This window comes from Penicillium vulpinum, assembly GCF_028829585.1.
Source record: "Penicillium vulpinum strain IBT 29486 chromosome Unknown utg000003l_segment0_segment0, whole genome shotgun sequence".
Classification (NCBI taxonomy): domain Eukaryota; kingdom Fungi; phylum Ascomycota; class Eurotiomycetes; order Eurotiales; family Aspergillaceae; genus Penicillium; species Penicillium vulpinum.
This window is the reverse complement of record NW_026643243.1, coordinates 4,599,259-4,617,088: the sequence shown is the minus strand read 5'-3', so window position 1 is coordinate 4,617,088 and position 17,830 is coordinate 4,599,259. Positions and strand designations below refer to the sequence as shown.

The window sequence follows — 17,830 nt, the reverse complement described above, 5'->3', positions numbered from 1 at the left end:
CCAGGCGTTTGTCAGTGGTCAGGATTCTATCAAGACTGGGCAAGTGAAGAGGGGATGTGTTGAGTGGAGTTGGCGATAGGAGAAAATGAGAAATGTTGGGACAGAGATAGGAAGTAAACTTGGAAAACTCACGGGGTATTTCGGGGAAATAATAAGTCCAAAAAGCAGCTTGAGAAACAGAAAACGAGGAAGATAGAGAGAGAGAGGGAGAGAGAGAGAGAGAGATGCCTATCAAAAAAGAAGCAAATCCGAAAGAAAAATAACCCCCAACATGTAACTGGTACGTGCGGCTGGGCGGTCTCGTCTGTGTGGGGCTAGGTACCAAAGACTTTGATGCCGTGAATTATATCCGGGGGCTTATAAGAGAGGGGTGAGGAAAGGGAGGTTTCTAATTGGATGCTTTATATTCTATTGCTTTCTATCTCACTTTGTCACTGTACCTTCTCTTGTCGAATTGAATCTAATGCACTCTACGGAGTACCTACTCCATATATACACCGTACTCCGTATATGTTATGCTAGATAGTCCCGACGAATCAGGGGCCGCTTATTAGAGTATGAAGAAGGGAGGTATATCTGGCCTTAACGGGTTATATATTCTCAAATACTAAGGAATATACAATATATATATGTAGTACATAGTAATAGAAAGAGGTACAGAGTATTCCGTAGATCTGAACATATCAAACTGCCTGAGTATCTGCCTGGTTAACCGTAACCTCGGGGATCAATTCTCGGGTAGCACCGTCGGGATCCGCTTTCTAAAAGAACAAGTTCTGGACTTGGGAATTTATACTTGGGTATGAAATATTCATGATACTTTGTGAATACTTTGCATAATAATATATACCACCTCTATCCAATCGTGATCATGACAATGCTAGAAATCAAAACGCTCATTTCGCTGGAACTCGTTCATAAAACACAATGTAAGCCTGTTCGTTCTGTAGCCGGTCCCGCCCCCGAAGGTCCCGCGGGTTGAAGTCCGTGGCCCGCTCGTCATCGAATTTCCGCCAGCACTGTCTCTCGGCATCACGGACCAGCGAGATGTAGTGTCCACTGCCCATCGAAGACCCAAGGTGCCGCAGCACCGCAAAGGCATCGTAGGTAAATGGCGGGACCGTAGCACCAGTGGTAGGTGGTATGCCGGGTTCCGGAGGGGGAGGGAGAGGGTGAGAAATAACGAAATCGTCCATCCGGAGACCGTGAAGCGGGAATTCGATGGGGGTGTGGATCTTTCGTGCACTTTGCGTCTTGGATGCGGAGAAGCGCTTGAAGTGGACAACAAGAATCTGGGGCGCTCGCGTGACAATGATCTGCTTGGTTGCCATTCGCTTGCATTTACAATGTGGGCACTTCCAGACCTCGTCACCGCTCAGCATCTCCTCCTGGCAGTAGCTACGAAGACACTGATAGATATCACCGGCACCTGTTGGTGGGATTTCAACGCTGATACTGTAGAAGGCCTCGTAGGTAGTGGAAGTTTGTTGGCAGGTCGTGCAGCGCAGACGACTGGCATGTTGTCCTGCGAATAGTGACGAGATAAAAGACTCCTCTCGGTGGCAATATCGGTCCCATTCAATTCGGGAAACTTTGGTCATCGGCATTCGCTCTCGTTGCATCTCCTCTGAAAAGGTCAAAGGTCGAAGTGGTGTTCGCTGCCAGTTGATATTGAGATCCTCGTGGAGGCAATCTACCACAAAATCGAAGAATTCTTTCGCATCTTGTTGCCGGTCGATGGCCCATTCTCGATTTAAGCGCCCGCAGAAGTTCCGGAACGAGGTCGGCATGATGACCTCGACATCGTTTTTCCATAGCGACCGGGTAAGATTCGCATAAAGTCCCGGCATAACACCCTGAGACCCCTTCCAATTTTTTTGTACATAATAGCGAAATCGGTTGTCGATAAAGAACCTGCTCAGTGGAATCGTTGCGCTGAGGCATTGGATGGTGGCATTCATGTAACACGTCACACCGAAATTGGTCAACCCAGTCCGTGGGAGTTTGAGGCGATCTAGGCGAGAGCTTGGAGTATACAGGGCTGTTTGATTCGCCGAATTCTGTCGTTGCAAATGCGGTTGAATTTGCCGTCCATCGGAGACGCCGCTATAGCTGGGACGGGGCACAGCAGGGGGTGGTCGAGAGGGGGTCACTGGCATGTGTGTAGCATAATTTGGAGCAGCAACAAGAGGAGCGCGGGAACCGGCGTTTGTCATGGATTGTTGAACATCGTGCGGTTCAGGGAAACGACGCAAGAAAGCTTCATATGTGTGGACAAATGGAGTTGGAGGCTCTGGTACAGTCTCCTCGGGTTCCTCCACCAGTGAGTCTTCCTCAGCATAGGTGCTCGTGTCGATCTCTTCGACTTTAGATTTCTCCATCCACTCGGACAACTCCTTCGAATTCAAAGGCGTGAACTCGCGCAGTCGTCTCTTCCGAATTTCGAGGCTTGAATTCGAACTAGCCATGGTAGGCACTCTTCCGAGAGGCCGACCAGGTCTAGACACAGGTTTTCTGGCCTGCAGAGAACTCATGACAGCAGCGGTTGAGGATGTCGCAAGGGATTGTTGCCCTAAAAGATCAATCCAGGCATCCAACCCACCAAGTAGGAGTGCCGGAGGGCGTCCGGCCTTCAATGGCTTGTATGCATTGAACTCGTAAAGGGTATCATGTAGAGCCCTCAAATGGGGTGATGATGTCCCCACCGGCGAGCCAGCGAGATAGCTGACGGAATCGGCACTTTGATCATAGTAAACCACAAGGTCGTACTCGTTGCGTTTCTCAAACAAGGCCTGCTCATGCTCAGGTGAAACAACGAGTCGCTCCTCTAGTTCTTCCGCCGACACGTTCTCTTTTAGAATTACAGGTTCTATGCAAATGATAGATTTTGCATATACGTGACCATTATCATACTGGTCTCGGGCCCGAACATCGATCAGTAGCACATTGAATTTCCGCAGATTTTCAAGGAGGCTCTGTGCTGTTATAGTTGTGCTGTACGGTAGATCGGGTGAATTGCTTCGCGTATCTCGCGCCGAATCCAACCCATTGGGCGTCAGAGATCTATACGGATTGTCATCAAAGCCTCCACGAGTTGGACTGACACGTGGGGAGTTGCTGAATTGTGAGTATTTTGGATTTCCTGAGCGTGTGCTCTCCGTTGACCTTCTCGGTGGGTTGGATGGGGGCTTTGATGGCACGGTAAAGACAGGGCTATAGGCTGGGTCTGGAGCACGTGGTAACGATGTGTTAAGCGGAACCTTCGGTGGAATGGTCGGCACATTCGACGAAGATCCCATGCTGCGAGGTCCCAGTGGACGTCGTGGCGGTGGGGAGCTGTATATCCCAAATGGTACGTTCGGATGAAGTGGGATCTGCCCTGCAGATCCTACTATTGGGCTTCCCGATCCAGCAGTACTTGCTCCCGACCCATACTGGTTGGAAGGGGGAGATGCCTTGAGTTTGGCAAAACGTTGCGCAAGCATGTCATCTGGAGGACTGGAAAATCTTTGCGAGTGCGCCTCTGTGTCGTGCATGCCTTGGTACTCAGTCGGACTTGGCATTCTAGCTAAGCTTGTTGCAGACTTTCGATTCTCACGGCCCCGTGGCGTGACAGAAATTTGTTCTGGGGATCTGGATGTAAAAATACCAGTTGGCTGCATGCCACTGACCAAATTATCCTCAATAATGTCCTGCTTGATCGCATCCATAGTGCCTTGTTTGGCCCGTACCGCCTTCACTAGATCGGCGAACTCCTTATACCAATTAGGGCGTTGGCTGGCGGTTCGATAGTCTGGATGATGGGGGATGATGTTGATGGTGATTTCAGAGGCCCGAAGGTACTGGACGTAGGCTTTGTCGTTGTAGTTGTCATCTGCGAGGTTTCTGGCTCTTTCGATTGCATCGGCAGCCGTTGGCAGGAGAATATCAAGCTACGATGCCCGTTAGAAGAAATAATACACACGATTTCCAGTAATCGCCGTACATACCGGTGTAGTGTCGTTAACATCTAACGCAGCAGCCTGGTCTTGCAGGTCTTTGATATTGGGGAACCGAGGTCGCCGCGGTGGGACGAGAGGGGCCTTGCTCTTGGGATATAAATCCGCTCCGTTGAATTTTCCGCTGGAATTCATGTCGCTCCCCACCGAGTAAGGACGCCGGCTGTCCTTCCACGGTGGTACCTTCGGAGGAGATGGCAAAGTCGCCGCATCGGAGGACATGGTGGATCCAGGCAGCGACAAGCGGACTTAGCGCATGGTTGTGTCCAAGTTCAGGAAGAAAAAGGGAGTAGAGCCAAAACACTGGCGTAACCAATCCGCCCAAAAGTTAATCAAGTTCAAATAAAAAACATAAATAACGAGAGACAGAACCGAGTAAAGAGGACAGATCCAGGAACGCAATGCGGGATGCCTCTGGGGTAATCAGATGACAGTACTTCACCGCCCCCAGCCTATGACGCCAGGGGCTTAGTCACTTGAGGTGCCTGGAGCTCCTCCTCCAACTTACCAGCCTGATCTTCATATTTGCTGCATTTAAGTGTCTTGGCTATCTGCAACACTACTTCCATCTGTGACCCTTCCATATAACACGCGCATTAGGTGTCTTGCCTTCAACATGGCAGGTTGGTTCTCTTCAACCTCGCCGCTCGATGAGCAAATCGAGCGGGCGACAGCTTCCTCCCTGTGAGTATTGATCGCTACATTGTTATCCTGCCTACATGCACCGGGCTATCCACCTAGATTGTCTGCGTTCCATGATCATATGGCTAACTCACTCTTAGGGAAGACATTGCTCTCAACCTAGAAATATCAGATATGGTTCGATCAAAGAGCGTTCAGCCCAAGGATGGCATGAGGTCCTTAAAACGACGACTTGAGAATAGGAATCCCAATATCCAGCTGGCGACATTGAAGGTAAACATTTCTCCCCGTTGATGTTGATGATAGGCTCGGAACAAGCGCTGATAAGCCCACCCCTACAGTTAACGGATACGTGTGTCAAAAACGGAGGCACACATTTCCTGGCTGAGATCGCGTCTCGGGAATTTATGGATAACCTTGTGTCATTGCTGAAATCTGAAGGCGCTCCCTTGAATGCTGAGGTACAGGGCAAAATACTGGAACTTATTCAGAACTGGGCGATGGCTGCACAGGGCCGTATGGATTTAATCTATTTGGGGGAGACATATCGCAAATTGCAGAGCGAAGGTTACCACTTTCCACCAAAGACAGAAATGAGCGGCAGTATGCTGGAAAGTAGCGCGGTGAGTGAGCGTCAATACCTTCGTTCTGAAGTAGAAGCTAATGTATGAATCTGCCCAGCCTCCAGAGTGGATCGACTCTGAAGTCTGCATGCGATGTCGGACTGCCTTCAGTTTTATGAATCGCAAACACCATTGTCGTAACTGCGGCAACGTTTTCGACGCTCAGTGTTCAAGCAAGACCATTCCTTTGCCGCATCTTGGAATTCTACAGCCGGTCCGAGTAGATGATGGATGCCATGCCAAATTGACCTCCAAGTCATTTGCGCCACCGGGAATTTCGGATCGATCTGCGTTTAAAAACAACTCTATCAGCAAATCTAACACAATGGAACCTCGTTCTGGTAAAGCGGATACAGGATTCGATGAGGATTTGCGTCGAGCGTTGCAAATGAGTCTCGATGAAGCCGAGGGTAGAGGTTCTTCAGGGTTTGTCCCACAGACAGGCAACGCTCCAGAACTCGCCAAGCCCGCCTCAGGGCCGGAGAATGTGGATGAGGAAGATGCGGATCTCAAGGCTGCGATTGAAGCGTCCATGCGTGATATGGAACAACATAAGCAAAACCATGCCGCCGCATTGAAGAACGTGCCCACTCCAAGTTCTATCTTGCGCGATTCCTCTAGCACGCCCACCGCGTTGCCTAAAAATCCATACGAACTGACCCCTGTTGAAACTGAGAATATTCATCTCTTCTCTACGCTGGTTGATCGGCTCCAGCATCAGCCGCCGGGCACAATTCTTAGAGAGCCACAGATCCAGGAGCTATATGAGAGTATTGGTGCGCTTCGACCGAAGCTGGCTCGAAGTTATGGAGAGACCATGAGTAAGCATGGTGAGTTCAACTGTTTTAACATCTTTATTTATAGAACCGCAAGCTAATCGTCATAGATACATTATTGGATCTCCACGCCAAGCTCTCTACGGTTGTACGTTACTACGATCGGATGCTAGAAGAGCGTCTGACCAATGCCTATTCCCAACACACCCTTGGCCATGGGGCTGTTCCTGGGGCGGCGCAGTATCCAAATCTTCCACCAGCGTTCCCTACCCACGCCGCCGACGTCCAGAGCGGGGCCGAGAATTTCTATTATGGAACTCAAATGGACAGCTCTCGCCCACCTACTACTATGTATGCACCACAACAGGTGAACGGTGACAGGTTCCAAGGTCCACCCAGCGCCGTCCAGAACCCCGCCTATGTATCACCAACTCAACACGGAGCACCCCCAAATGAGTCTCATAGTCACAATTGGGGTGGACATACCTACCCGACTCTTGGATCACCTTCACCTAGCAACACCATTCCAAATAACTATACCACTACCCCGGCACCAAGTGCCCCGAGTCAATATTATGCAGGACCGCAAGACCCGGAATCAGCGAAGTCACCAGGCCCAGAGCCCCCATACCAACCGTCGCCCATTATGCGCCGGGACTCTCAGTATCAGGCCAGTGCGCCTCCTAGCGGTCCTACCCCCGTGCCCGAGCAACACGCATCTGCTGGGTATGCGCAATCGCCGGGTTATTCTGTGCCGTCTACTGCGCCAGCACTTCATCAACAGGCAATGGGCCCTTCTCAGTCTTACTATTACCAGTCACATTCCCAGCCTCAACAACCTCCTAACGCTATGCCATCTACCCATCCCTCGATTAATGCTGGACAACCGGCACCGTATGCACAGGAGACTTCGCAAGCGCCTTATCAGCAACCAGCACGGCCAGTGGAGGAAAACCTGATTGACCTATAGCGTAATTACATTTCTTTCGGCGTTATCTATGGTTTCATCTTTGCGTTTTTGTTTTTCGTCCGATGATACCTGAAGACTTTTAGCAAATTGAATGTGTAGCTTGAAGAGGTGAATGAAGGGATCTCAAGTATACACGAAAGGGCATCGCCTACATACATACCCCTCTGTACTTATACTGCCGGTAACGTGGATTTGTATTTGTCATGTACAATATCCTACAAGGCCCTTTAGGTGCATTCTCTGAGTTGCAATTTTTGTTAAGTTATTGTTTTTTATCATGTAGCTGGAAGACTATGTAATCTGTCCACTAGGTTTACAAAGTATTCGATAGATAACCTTTGCGGCGTAGAATGGTTCTTCTGCCTTAGGCATTCCACAAAATGTTACCCACTCCTTAATCGCCGAAGACAGCGAGATCAACCTCTCTCTTTTCACTTCTCTAATTCGCCCCGGATTTCTCTCCTGTTCTTCTTCTTTTCGCATTCCATTGATTTTTCATTTATTATTGGTGGTGGTTCAAACCAGTGTAACCCGGCTTCCAACTATTGAGTCTTCATTGCCTTTTGCCTGCATGCTCATCTGCCGTGAGACCTCTTGACCAACTTGCCTCGGCCAATCCCCACATTCTATGCCCTGAGCACAGCTGATTACCCGCCTGTGGCTCCTCTGGGAGCTTTTCGCTTACCGCCATGCCTACCTCTAACGCCTCAAATACCTCTTCACCCGTCAAGCGCCCCGGTCTCGGTCGCCGTGCAGTGTCCTCCCATGCAGTTGTCACGCGCACCGCTAATCCTCATGACCTGTCGCTGTCTCACTCGCAGAAGGCACTTCTACATCAGAAACCTCACCGCGCCCATGTTGTTGGTGCTCACCGCAATCACCACCGCAACCCCTCTACTGGCAAAACCTTCAACAAACTTCAGCGATTCCAACTAGGTCCCGAGACTGCTGGGCGGCATCATCAACGCAAGAAGTCAGCCCCCGTAACTCCAGTGGCAAGTCCAAAGGAAAGCGGGCACGTTCGCTGGGATAACGCTGTGGATAATCATACAACCGATCCTTCCATGAAGAGAAACTATTCCACTCCTGTGTTGCGTCGGAACACATCAGCCGTTGGGAAGAAAGCGTTGGTGACCGAACGGCCGCCCTCCGGTACAGTAAAGAAAAAGACGGTCGGCTTTGAGCTGGGGGATGACGAGACCGACGAAGCTGAGTGGGAAGATACCACGCAGTCACCCGAAAGTACGAGGCGCAACTCGGTCGTACCATCCAATCCCAGCGCAGATAATAGCGCCGTTCTTGTCGATCACCTTACCTTTGTCAAGCGACCGTATCCTCAAATGCCTCGAGCGACTAGTCTTCCTGAGTCGATTACAACCAAGTTCGTCCGAGAGCGTACTGAACTGAATGAGGATGAGGATGAGGGTGAGGATGAGGAAGCTGCGCAGCAGGACTCGGAAGAGGAGGCTGAGGAGTCTAGTCAACATACTGAACAGAGTGACATAGCAACCCGCCTCCTAAGTCCTACGCACCCATCCAAAGCGCCCCCTGCCATGTCCTCTATCTCGGCTATGGTGAAGCCAGAGGCCAAGAATCTCAATCCCGCATCTCGCAGTAGCGCATCTCTCAACCTGGCTGTTGGCCAGGACAACGCTCGGCGCACATTCTCTACAGCCAGTATGGCCAGCATGCCGGGCTCCCACCCCCAAGCTACCTCATCCTCTATGGAAGGTGGAGTTTCGAGGTTCATTTTAAACAACAAGAATAGCATGCAGGCATCTTCTCGCACCGATTCAGATCCAAATACCCCCTCGTCATTCCTTCCGCACTACCATCCGCAAACACCGCCGTCGCCAAACAGTGCAGCGGCCAAATTGACCGCGTCTCCTGCGCGACCGCGTGGTGCTGATCTGCCGTCTCGCACACAGCAGAAGCTCTGGCTTCAACGTACCGCCACCCTCAACAACTCTCCTCCTGATAACCATGGAGTGGCCGCGGCAGCTCCGCCATCTGCCATTGACCCGAATTTTATTGCCGCTAGCCACACACGCCCCGGTGCTAGCACTTATGACGCCAGCAGGGGGCTCAGTGGTGACGGTCGAGCTGGTGGTGCAGGACACGACAGCGAAACCCGTCATATCCGCAAGGCGTACGAGAAGACATCTCTGGAATTGATGGTTGTGCGGCGTTTTCAGTCTCCTACCGGCCAGAGCTTCGCTCGTCTTCGTCATATTGTCCGAGCCAACAAAGCAGAGCAAGAATCAGCTCTCGGCAAACCAGTCAAACCAGCACCCTCGCTGCCCCTTTTGCAGCAAGGCAAACGGCCTAGTAACCTCAACTCCAGCCCTGTATCTAAATCCCAATCGCATAATTCAACCCCCACCGCCTCTGGAGATCCAGCAACAAATGAACCTACCAATACCACCAAGGCTGCCAAGTCCAACGACCTATCTAATCCCATTCTCTCCACTTCAGCCGAGGCTTCGCATGACCTGAGTGGTGATAATGACGAAGCATTCCAAATTAACGATAGCGCCATGCTGATCCGCCGGATGTGGGAGAGCCGAGACGTCGCCATCCACGGCTAATTTATGATTTTCACCCTATTTCTTTTCACTCTTTATGTTTATGACGGTGAGCTCTATGGTTGTTCAGCGTTCGCATTCTGATTTTTCATCACAGCGATCAGGTTGAACATAATTTATCTTTCCGTGTTCTTTTTTTTCTCTCTTACACTTGCATTTTTGCTCCCTTATGTTGATATAAGTAGCCAATGCCACAACTTTACATGGAAATCGCAATCCCACTATTTCTGGTCGATCTAAAACAAATCGGTTGCCTGAGAGTGGCTCTCCCCCAAGGGGCCATTGCTGCGCCGGCTGCTGTGACATCCGGGGCAGGGCTAGATGGCCTGACCTGATGATTAATCGCCAATCCTGCCCTCCTGATTTGTCCTACAAAAACCCTAACTATATATGGCCTCATACTCCAGACTCCAAACATCTTCCTACTTCTGTTCCGTAAATCTACAAGAAAACTATGGATCTCGTCTCATTGGTAGCAGGTCAGATCCTGTGCATCGCATACTATACTGCCGGACTGATTCTGGCGTCAATCGTCCTCAATGTGATCAACCAGCTCGTCTTCTACAACAGAAAAGAACCACCTGTTGTTTTTCACTGGGTTCCTTTTATTGGAAGTACAATCGCCTATGGCATGGATCCGTACCAGTTCTTCTTCGCTTCTCGTGCCAAGGTGTGTATTTATTGCAGGTCTTGATGCTTCCAAATTGAAGACAGCGCCTACTAACGAATTCACCCAGTACGGTGACATCTTCACCTTCATTTTGCTAGGCAAGAAAACAACCGTATACCTCGGTATTGAAGGTAACGAGTTTATCCTTAATGGAAAATTGAAGGACGTCAACGCTGAAGAAGTCTACGGCAAGCTTACAACGCCCGTTTTTGGATCTGATGTTGTCTACGACTGTCCCAACTCCAAACTTATGGAGCAAAAGAAGGTATACGCACTTCTGGTCACTCATTATACCTTCCATATCCAAAGCTAACTCCCAACCCCGCTAAACCAGTTCATCAAATACGGTCTAAGCCAAGAAGCCCTAGAATCTTATGTGCCCCTAATCGCCGACGAAACAAGCGCCTACATAAAATCATCCCCCAACTTCAAAGGCCAATCCGGCACCATTGACCTCGCTGCCGCAATGGCTGAGATAACCGTCTTCACAGCAGCCCGCACCCTCCAAGGCGAAGAAGTGCGCTCAAAACTGACCTCTGAGTTCGCCGACCTATTCCACGACCTCGACCTCGGCTTCACCCCAATCAACTTCATGCTTCCCTGGGCACCGTTGCCTCACAACCGCAAGCGAGATAAAGCACACGGGCGTATGCGCGAGATCTATCTGGGAATTATCCAAGCGCGACGGGAAGCCGGAGAAGAAGACAACGTCAACAGCAGGGATACAGCTAAAGGCACAGACATGATCTCGAACCTAATGCGCTGTGTGTACCGCGACGGGACTCCAATCCCAGACAAGGAGATCGCGCATATGATGATTACGTTGTTGATGGCGGGCCAACATTCGTCGTCCGCGATCAGCTGCTGGATTCTTCTCCGACTCGCTTCGCAACCCGAGATGACAGAGAAGCTGTATGCTGAACAGATCCATAATTTGGGCGCTGATCTCCCGCCACTGCAGTACAAGGATATGGGTAAACTCCCGCTGCACCGTAACGTGATTAAAGAGACGCTGCGTATCCATTCGTCTATTCATACACTCATGCGGAAAGTGAAGAATCCGATGCCGGTTCCTGGGACTGAGTTTGTTGTGCCTCCATCGCACACGCTGCTCTCTTCGCCTGGTGTTACGGCACGGGATGGACGGTATTTCCGCGATCCGTTGCGATGGGATCCGCATCGCTGGGAGAGTCGGGTTGAGGTTGAGGATACTTCTGACACGGTGGATTATGGATATGGGGCTGTCTCCAAGGGAACGCGCAGTCCATACTTACCATTTGGGGCCGGTAGACATCGTTGCATTGGTGAGAAATTTGCGTATCTTAATTTAGAGGTCATTGTCGCCACGCTTGTGAGGGAGTTCAAGTTTTTCAATCCCGAGGGGAGGGAGGGTGTGCCAGACACAGACTACTCGGTAAGTCTTTGGAGTTTCTTTGCCTTGCATTGATAAGCATACGTGGCTGATTTCTTTCAAGTCTCTCTTTTCACGTCCTATGCAGCCGGCAACTGTGCGATGGGAAGTCCGTTCATAGGGTAAAAATCGAATACTGTTAGTCCTAGTCTCAGCAAATCAATCTTTGATCATGAACGAGGTGTCTAAAGGTTTGTATTTTGAAAAAGAGAAGACGGTCATAAGTTGACGAGAAGTAGTGTATCAATAATAGGCTGTCTATCATTCTATACTGGTATTTAAAGTGTGACCAGTGCTTCAATCAAACGCCGTATTTGCTCAAACGGATTCTAAATTGAGAAATAAGAGGAACCAAACATTGTGGATAGGTGAAAGAAAGAGGTATGGGTAGATGTTAGGAGATATCAACGAGATAACTGCTGACACTGTAATTCAAGCAGTCATATATCGACGGTGGAGATTGAATGGAAGCCGAAAATTTACAATAGGAAGTATCCCGAGACCTGAAATAAGGAAGCACAGAAGAAAAGCAATAAGAGAATGAATGCCTTCTTCTCATGTTGTTATGCGTCGTTCTTGCCCCTACCGCGTTGATTACCGCCTCCACGACGACCATTAGCATTGCCAGCATCACCTCTAGCTCGATTTTTGTTTGAAGTTTTTTGAGATTGGGCTGGGGTCTGGCCACTCTGATTCGTTCTGGGGGTTGTATGCCCAGGGCTGGGAGCCGATACGCGTCTGTGATCTTGGGGGGCAGGTCCATCACCGTTATTCTTGTTGCCTCGACGTTTACGCGGGCCACCAGCAACGCCAGGTGACTTGCCGCCTCGTCCACCCTTTCCACTCGGTTCATTTGGCTCTGGGTCTACCAGTCCTTGCACACGCTTGCTTTCTTGCTCCCACCACTGCTGGAACTCCTGTTCAGCCTGGATCTCTTGCATTTTATGCTTGGCTGTAGCTGCTTCACGGATCGCTTCCTTTTCGGTCTGTTGCTGGAGCAAAATGGTCGACAGAGAGTACGAGCCAGAGGATGGAGAACGTGATCCTGTTAGGTCAGGGCGTGGGATGTGACGAATTGACTGGATGGCTGGCTGTGGTGATGTTGGTTTATTATTATGGGCTGATGTCGAAGGTCCCGGTGTGGAAGGTTTCGAGTGAGGGGAGGGTCGCGGGTTGCCCGACACACTGCGGTGTTGTGTTTGCACAGGTGTAGCCACCGGCTTTGGCTTTGGCGGCGGCGTGCCAGCCACAGTCTGCCGCATAGTCATGGGCCTTTGAGGTGATTTAATAGTTTCGGAAGCCGGGGCGCTTTGACCTGGCAGAGGGTCGAGCTGACGGAGCGACGCAGGAGAAGAAGTTGCTGGCTTCTGCCAGGGGTTCTGTGGTGCATCCTTCGCCTTCTGTTGGGCAGCCAGCTGCTCTTGAATTTGTTGTTGCTGAAGCTTCTTTCGCTCCTTCTGGGAGACTTTGGGTACAAAGCTACCGCTGCTTTCCCGTCGATCTGCCATACCCAGAGTGAGATTTGATACTCGAGACTGTAATGCTTCTCCTATGATGTCTTTTATATCCTTCTTGGAGCTTGAAATCATTGGTGAGGTCCATGGCGCAGAAGGTGGATTAGATGATGATGCTAGGGCTTGTTTCTGGTTTCGAACGATTGCCCTGGACTCAGACGGAGACTGTGCTAGTAGTGAGTCTTGCGGGGAAGACATCCGATCTTTCAGGAAACCACGATCGCCCAAAGACTCGGCCTCTGGGACGCTTGCCCCCAAAGCTGGGGAGTCAGCATATGATCGAGTTTCAGGTATGCCTTCTGTGAACCTGAGTCCACGCATGGCGCCCTTGCCTTTCGATGCACTTGGCGACATAGCGGCCTCATCGTCCATCTGAAACATGAGATCCCCAGCCGACTGCCTCGGCTTCAGCATTGGGCTACTATCAACATTTGGGGACTCTCCGGATACACCGGCCTTTGCTTTACGCACAGATGGAGATGAAGCAGCCTTCTCGTTGGGTGTTGAACGGGCTCGCGCATCATAAGGCTCGAACCGACCAAGGCGGGACTGTAACGTCATGGCATCAATTCTTCGTTGTTTATCTGCTTCCACGGAGCTAACAATTTCGGGGTATTTCTCGAAGATATACTCCTCAGAATTGCGCCCACGGGATATGGGCCAGCATGCTAGCTGATTTTCGCGGCAGATCATATCTAACTCCCCAAGGAGAGTAGCGTCCAAATCTTCGAGATATCTATTGGCGAGCATGGCCTCGAGATTGAGACAGATATATTCCAGGGCAGCATCCTTGAACTCTGTGACACAGCAAGGGGCGATGGAATTGAGCAAATAGCACACGTTGCGCGTTGTGACAAAACGACCGAGCATCTTCTGACACACTTGAGAAAGTCGGTCGATCATCAGCTCATTTGCCACAAACATTACATCCAGAAGCAAGTCAATGAAATCATCAAGATCATTGGTCCGGACTTCATCAAACAGTCGTTCTTCTGTATCAGCATATAGGTAACGCAGGACAAATTCAAATGTCGAGCGGTCAATGTGCTTTAGATCGACATGTACACTCTGGCTTGGGTCCGCTTTTCGTGAATCTAGCCACCTTCCACCCGCATGACCATGGAAAAGAGTGTCAAAGAACGGGCATCTCTGGCACACAACTTGGCTGTGCACCCTGATTGTATCACCTTTGAGCTGCACAAGCACGTCTGCGCTGTCAAATAAGAGTGAATCGTTGATGGCACGACCCATATCCATTTTCAGGCTTCTTTGCGGCTCAACCATTAGTCGTGCTGCCCGTTCCAGCGCTGGCAGACCTAGTTGCATAGAAACCCGCATAACTTCAGTGCGAACCTGCCGGAAACGTGCTGAGTTTGCGGGCGAGCTCCTTGCTAGGCGCCAAACATCGAGGATGCCGTCTGTGTAAAGGAAAAATACCACATTCATAACGGTCAAGAAATCAACACCTTGAAGGCGGATCTGGGGATGACCGTCCTTCCCGTATTCAATATCAAAAACTTCTGGGACGGATGAATAGTATGATTGCCGGAACTCTGCCAATGCCTTTGCCAAAATAGGACTACGGCCAGCTATGAGAAACTCATGAACAGGAATGCAAGAGTTGGATAGGGAGCTGGTCACCCAAATAGTCCCTTCGGTCCATATAGAAAGAAATTGGCTTTCAATGTTCGAGGATGAAAGTATGGCTCTTTGGATACTTTTTCCGGAGGAAAGTATAAAAGGGATATTCTGTGCGTTATCATCGAGGATCGAGTCCAACACTTCCAGATCTGGCATTGTAAATGGGGACAGAGGTAACATATCATCCCAAAGGCTGCTTTGCTCGACATGAATTTGTTCTCTGGTCACTTCACAGTCACGTTGAGCGACAGCGTAGGCCCCGAAGGCATTGCTGCGCACTGCCACTGCCCGTGATAGACCGGGTATGCGAGCAAACTTGTAGTCTTTCGAGGCCCCCTCCTTGTTCTTTGTCCGCCGTTCTTTCCTCCACGCAGATCCAGATGTTGTGCAGATAATGATCGAGCCATCTTGTCCAACATCAACATCACTAGCTGCCATGTATGATTTCTTAACAGACCATGCCCGAATCGGGCTTGCTAATGAATTCCGGATCTTTGCAGGATTGGTTGTGGACACTAACGTCGAGGAATTATCGGACTGGTTGGCTTGAACAGTGAACACATCGCCAGAGCTGGATAATGCACATATGGTGTTGCCTCCACATACAATCTTGACGACACGATTCACAGTCTTGTCGTATCTGGTTACCATGAAGCTATCCCTGATAAATCTCGAGCTCACCTCCAGTGGGAATGAGAGTTTTGAATAGCCATATGACGAGAAAACCCAAACTTCATGGTTCTGCAGAAGCACAGACGTAGCACGGTCAATGGCGGACACCATCTTGATTGGACAATTGAAAAGAGATGCTCCAACGCGCCGAGGTGTCGTTTGTACCTCAAGCGACCGCGCATCGGAATCGACCAAGCCAAGCTGGCCTTCATTCTTTCCGAATGTATAGAGACCCGAGGTGCTGAAGACCACCGAATGGATAGACGACGCGGCTGCACCTATGATCGTTTCTTTCTTGAACGGGTTGAAGATTTGGCGAGGAGTCATCTGGATGGGAACGTCGTTTTTGTTGCTCGTTCTGGGCAGGCCATAGCCAAGTTGTCCGAACTTGTTGCTTCCCCAACTGAAAATATCACCTTGCTCGGTAATTGCTAGGCTATGGTCTTGGCCTAGGGCAACCGATACGACTTTTTTCCCTTCCAGTCCACCTGTTTCAATACAAGCAAAGGTAAACCGCGTCGACTCATCTCCTGTCCCTAAGCGCCCTCCAGGTCCAAATCCACACATGAACAGATTCGCCTCGGGGTCATCTGTGATTATGGCCGTATGCAGTTTGGACATGATAATGTCTTTGAACTTCATTGGCTTGTTTGCGATCAACGTGGGCAGCTCGGTCAATTTGTTCTTCGGGACGCTATCCTCGAGCCCTAGGTGTTCCAATTTCTCTTGATATTCACGATAAAACCGATGCAAAAGATGCTCAGGGCGCTTCAATAAGATGCGCTCGGGAAATTGTCTGTCATCCTGGTCCCCTAGGCCAAGGTTCAGGTTTTTATTGCTTCCCAGTGTGAAAACTTCATCGGCGGAAATATCCACAGCCCCTTTGAAGGCACTCCTAAGAGTGTATGCCCCATCTTCCCCATCATCTCCAAATGCTGAGGCAGCATTGGAAGCAGCATCGCTACCCAGCACATCATCATCAATATCTGGGTTCGGCCAGTTTTCAGAGAGGTGCTTAATATCGCGGGCTCTAATAGTCGCCCCGAAGACATCAAAGGGACTACAACCCTCACGGTCCTTGATCTTGATGAGACCACCACTTGGATGGCTCGTGTTTCCACCTTTGCTGAAATCCGTCATATCCTGCACGTCGCGCGCCATGAGCGCCAGGGCAATTGTAGCGTTCCCGGCGTAAAGAGCCCGATGCAGAGCCGTCCATCCACTTTCCCAGTCCTGCGCATATATATCGACAAACGGAACATCCAACAAAGCGCGTGCGAACTTGAAGGCGGTAGGTTTCGAGGACGAAGCGACATGATGCAGCAGTGTACGACCGTAATGATCGCGGGCATTGACATCAGCGCGCGACAAAGTCGCGCTCCCGCGCGGGAGGGCTACCCGATCGGATAAAAAGGTCCCAGGTGAGGATTCAACGTTCTTCTTACTTCTTGGTGGATTCGGAGATGAGGCAATCATGGATCCGGGGCTTCCAGCCTTCGATGACAGGTTTGTCGCAGCTCCGGAGGAACCTCCAGAACCTCCTGTGGCTCGTGGCCCCGCGAACGAAGCGTTCGCCAGAAACCGCTGGAACTGCTCGACATCATCTTGAATGAAACACTCCCAAATCTTGTTACTCATGTGCCCGGAGTCGTCGACGCGCCGAATCTCTTATCAGGCCCAAGCTGAACGTCGCCGTCACCACAGTGGGGTGAACCGCGACGGGGGAGCTGGGTGATAAGAGAGCTCTGGTCCAATAGGAAAGGATAGGAATTTCCGACGCTATGTACGTCGACGCGATCTCCGTGATATCACAATTTTTTGTGGATTTGTCGCAAAATCGATTGTGGGCTTGGAGTATGCGCGTGTGGCGAAAGTGCTTATTTGGTGGGCAACTGGAAATTTTTCAGGAAGAGGAACGAGGGTGTTCAGTAGGCTGAAAGATGTTTAAAATATCTGAGATGATGTCCACGGGTGGTTGGAAGAAGCAAGATGTTCTGGGTCGCACTTGTCAGGACTCCGGCGGGCAGGTTGGCCCTCGATGTCATCCGTGGATGGATCCGCCACGCAGTGGATTATAACGACATTCAGGTCAAAAGGCACATATATAGAGTAGTACATTTACATCGGAGGCTCCGGGTCATTTCGGGTTAGTTAAACATATAAATGGGTCAAAGCATATCTTTCGAATGCAGTATTTAGATATTTAAAAGGATACACAAAATTTATAAGTATAGATAAGAGATATATCGAAACCGTTGCTTGATCAAGTAGAGACTACTCCGTACATAGTATGACTTCAGTGATATAGAGATTTAAAACCCCGCAGAC

General features: G+C 50.2%; 5 protein-coding genes across 5 annotated transcripts; 3 read left to right on the top strand and 2 right to left on the bottom strand.

Annotated features, from left to right (window-relative positions):
- Positions 1-896: 896 nt before the first annotated feature.
- Positions 897-4,220, bottom strand: N7479_006797 (putative ubiquitin C-terminal hydrolase; the record flags this gene model as incomplete). The annotated part of the gene is made up of 2 exons (XM_057254491.1): positions 897-3,932; positions 3,990-4,220. 2 exons carry the CDS (start codon positions 4,218-4,220, stop codon positions 897-899), a joined length of 3,267 nt encoding a protein of 1,088 aa, XP_057108353.1.
- A 394-nt stretch (positions 4,221-4,614) lies between these two features.
- Positions 4,615-7,009, top strand: vps27 (ESCRT-0 subunit protein VPS27; the record flags this gene model as incomplete). The annotated part of the gene is made up of 5 exons (XM_057254490.1): positions 4,615-4,682; positions 4,781-4,913; positions 4,982-5,263; positions 5,322-6,093; positions 6,150-7,009. 5 exons carry the CDS (start codon positions 4,615-4,617, stop codon positions 7,007-7,009), a joined length of 2,115 nt encoding a protein of 704 aa, XP_057108352.1.
- Positions 7,010-7,698: 689 nt separating this feature from the next.
- N7479_006795 (uncharacterized protein) lies at positions 7,699-9,597 on the top strand (the record flags this gene model as incomplete). The annotated part of the gene is made up of 1 exon (XM_057254489.1): positions 7,699-9,597. The coding sequence occupies one exon, from the start codon at positions 7,699-7,701 to the stop codon at positions 9,595-9,597; it is 1,899 nt and encodes a 632-aa protein (XP_057108351.1).
- Positions 9,598-10,048: 451 nt separating this feature from the next.
- Positions 10,049-11,796, top strand: N7479_006794 (cytochrome P450; the record flags this gene model as incomplete). The annotated part of the gene is made up of 4 exons (XM_057254488.1): positions 10,049-10,264; positions 10,332-10,529; positions 10,599-11,678; positions 11,740-11,796. The coding sequence occupies 4 exons, from the start codon at positions 10,049-10,051 to the stop codon at positions 11,794-11,796; spliced, it is 1,551 nt and encodes a 516-aa protein (XP_057108350.1).
- A 442-nt stretch (positions 11,797-12,238) lies between these two features.
- N7479_006793 (BTB domain and ankyrin repeat protein) lies at positions 12,239-17,140 on the bottom strand (the record flags this gene model as incomplete). The annotated part of the gene is made up of 1 exon (XM_057254487.1): positions 12,239-17,140. The coding sequence occupies one exon, from the start codon at positions 17,138-17,140 to the stop codon at positions 12,239-12,241; it is 4,902 nt and encodes a 1,633-aa protein (XP_057108349.1).
- Positions 17,141-17,830: the final 690 nt, after the last annotated feature.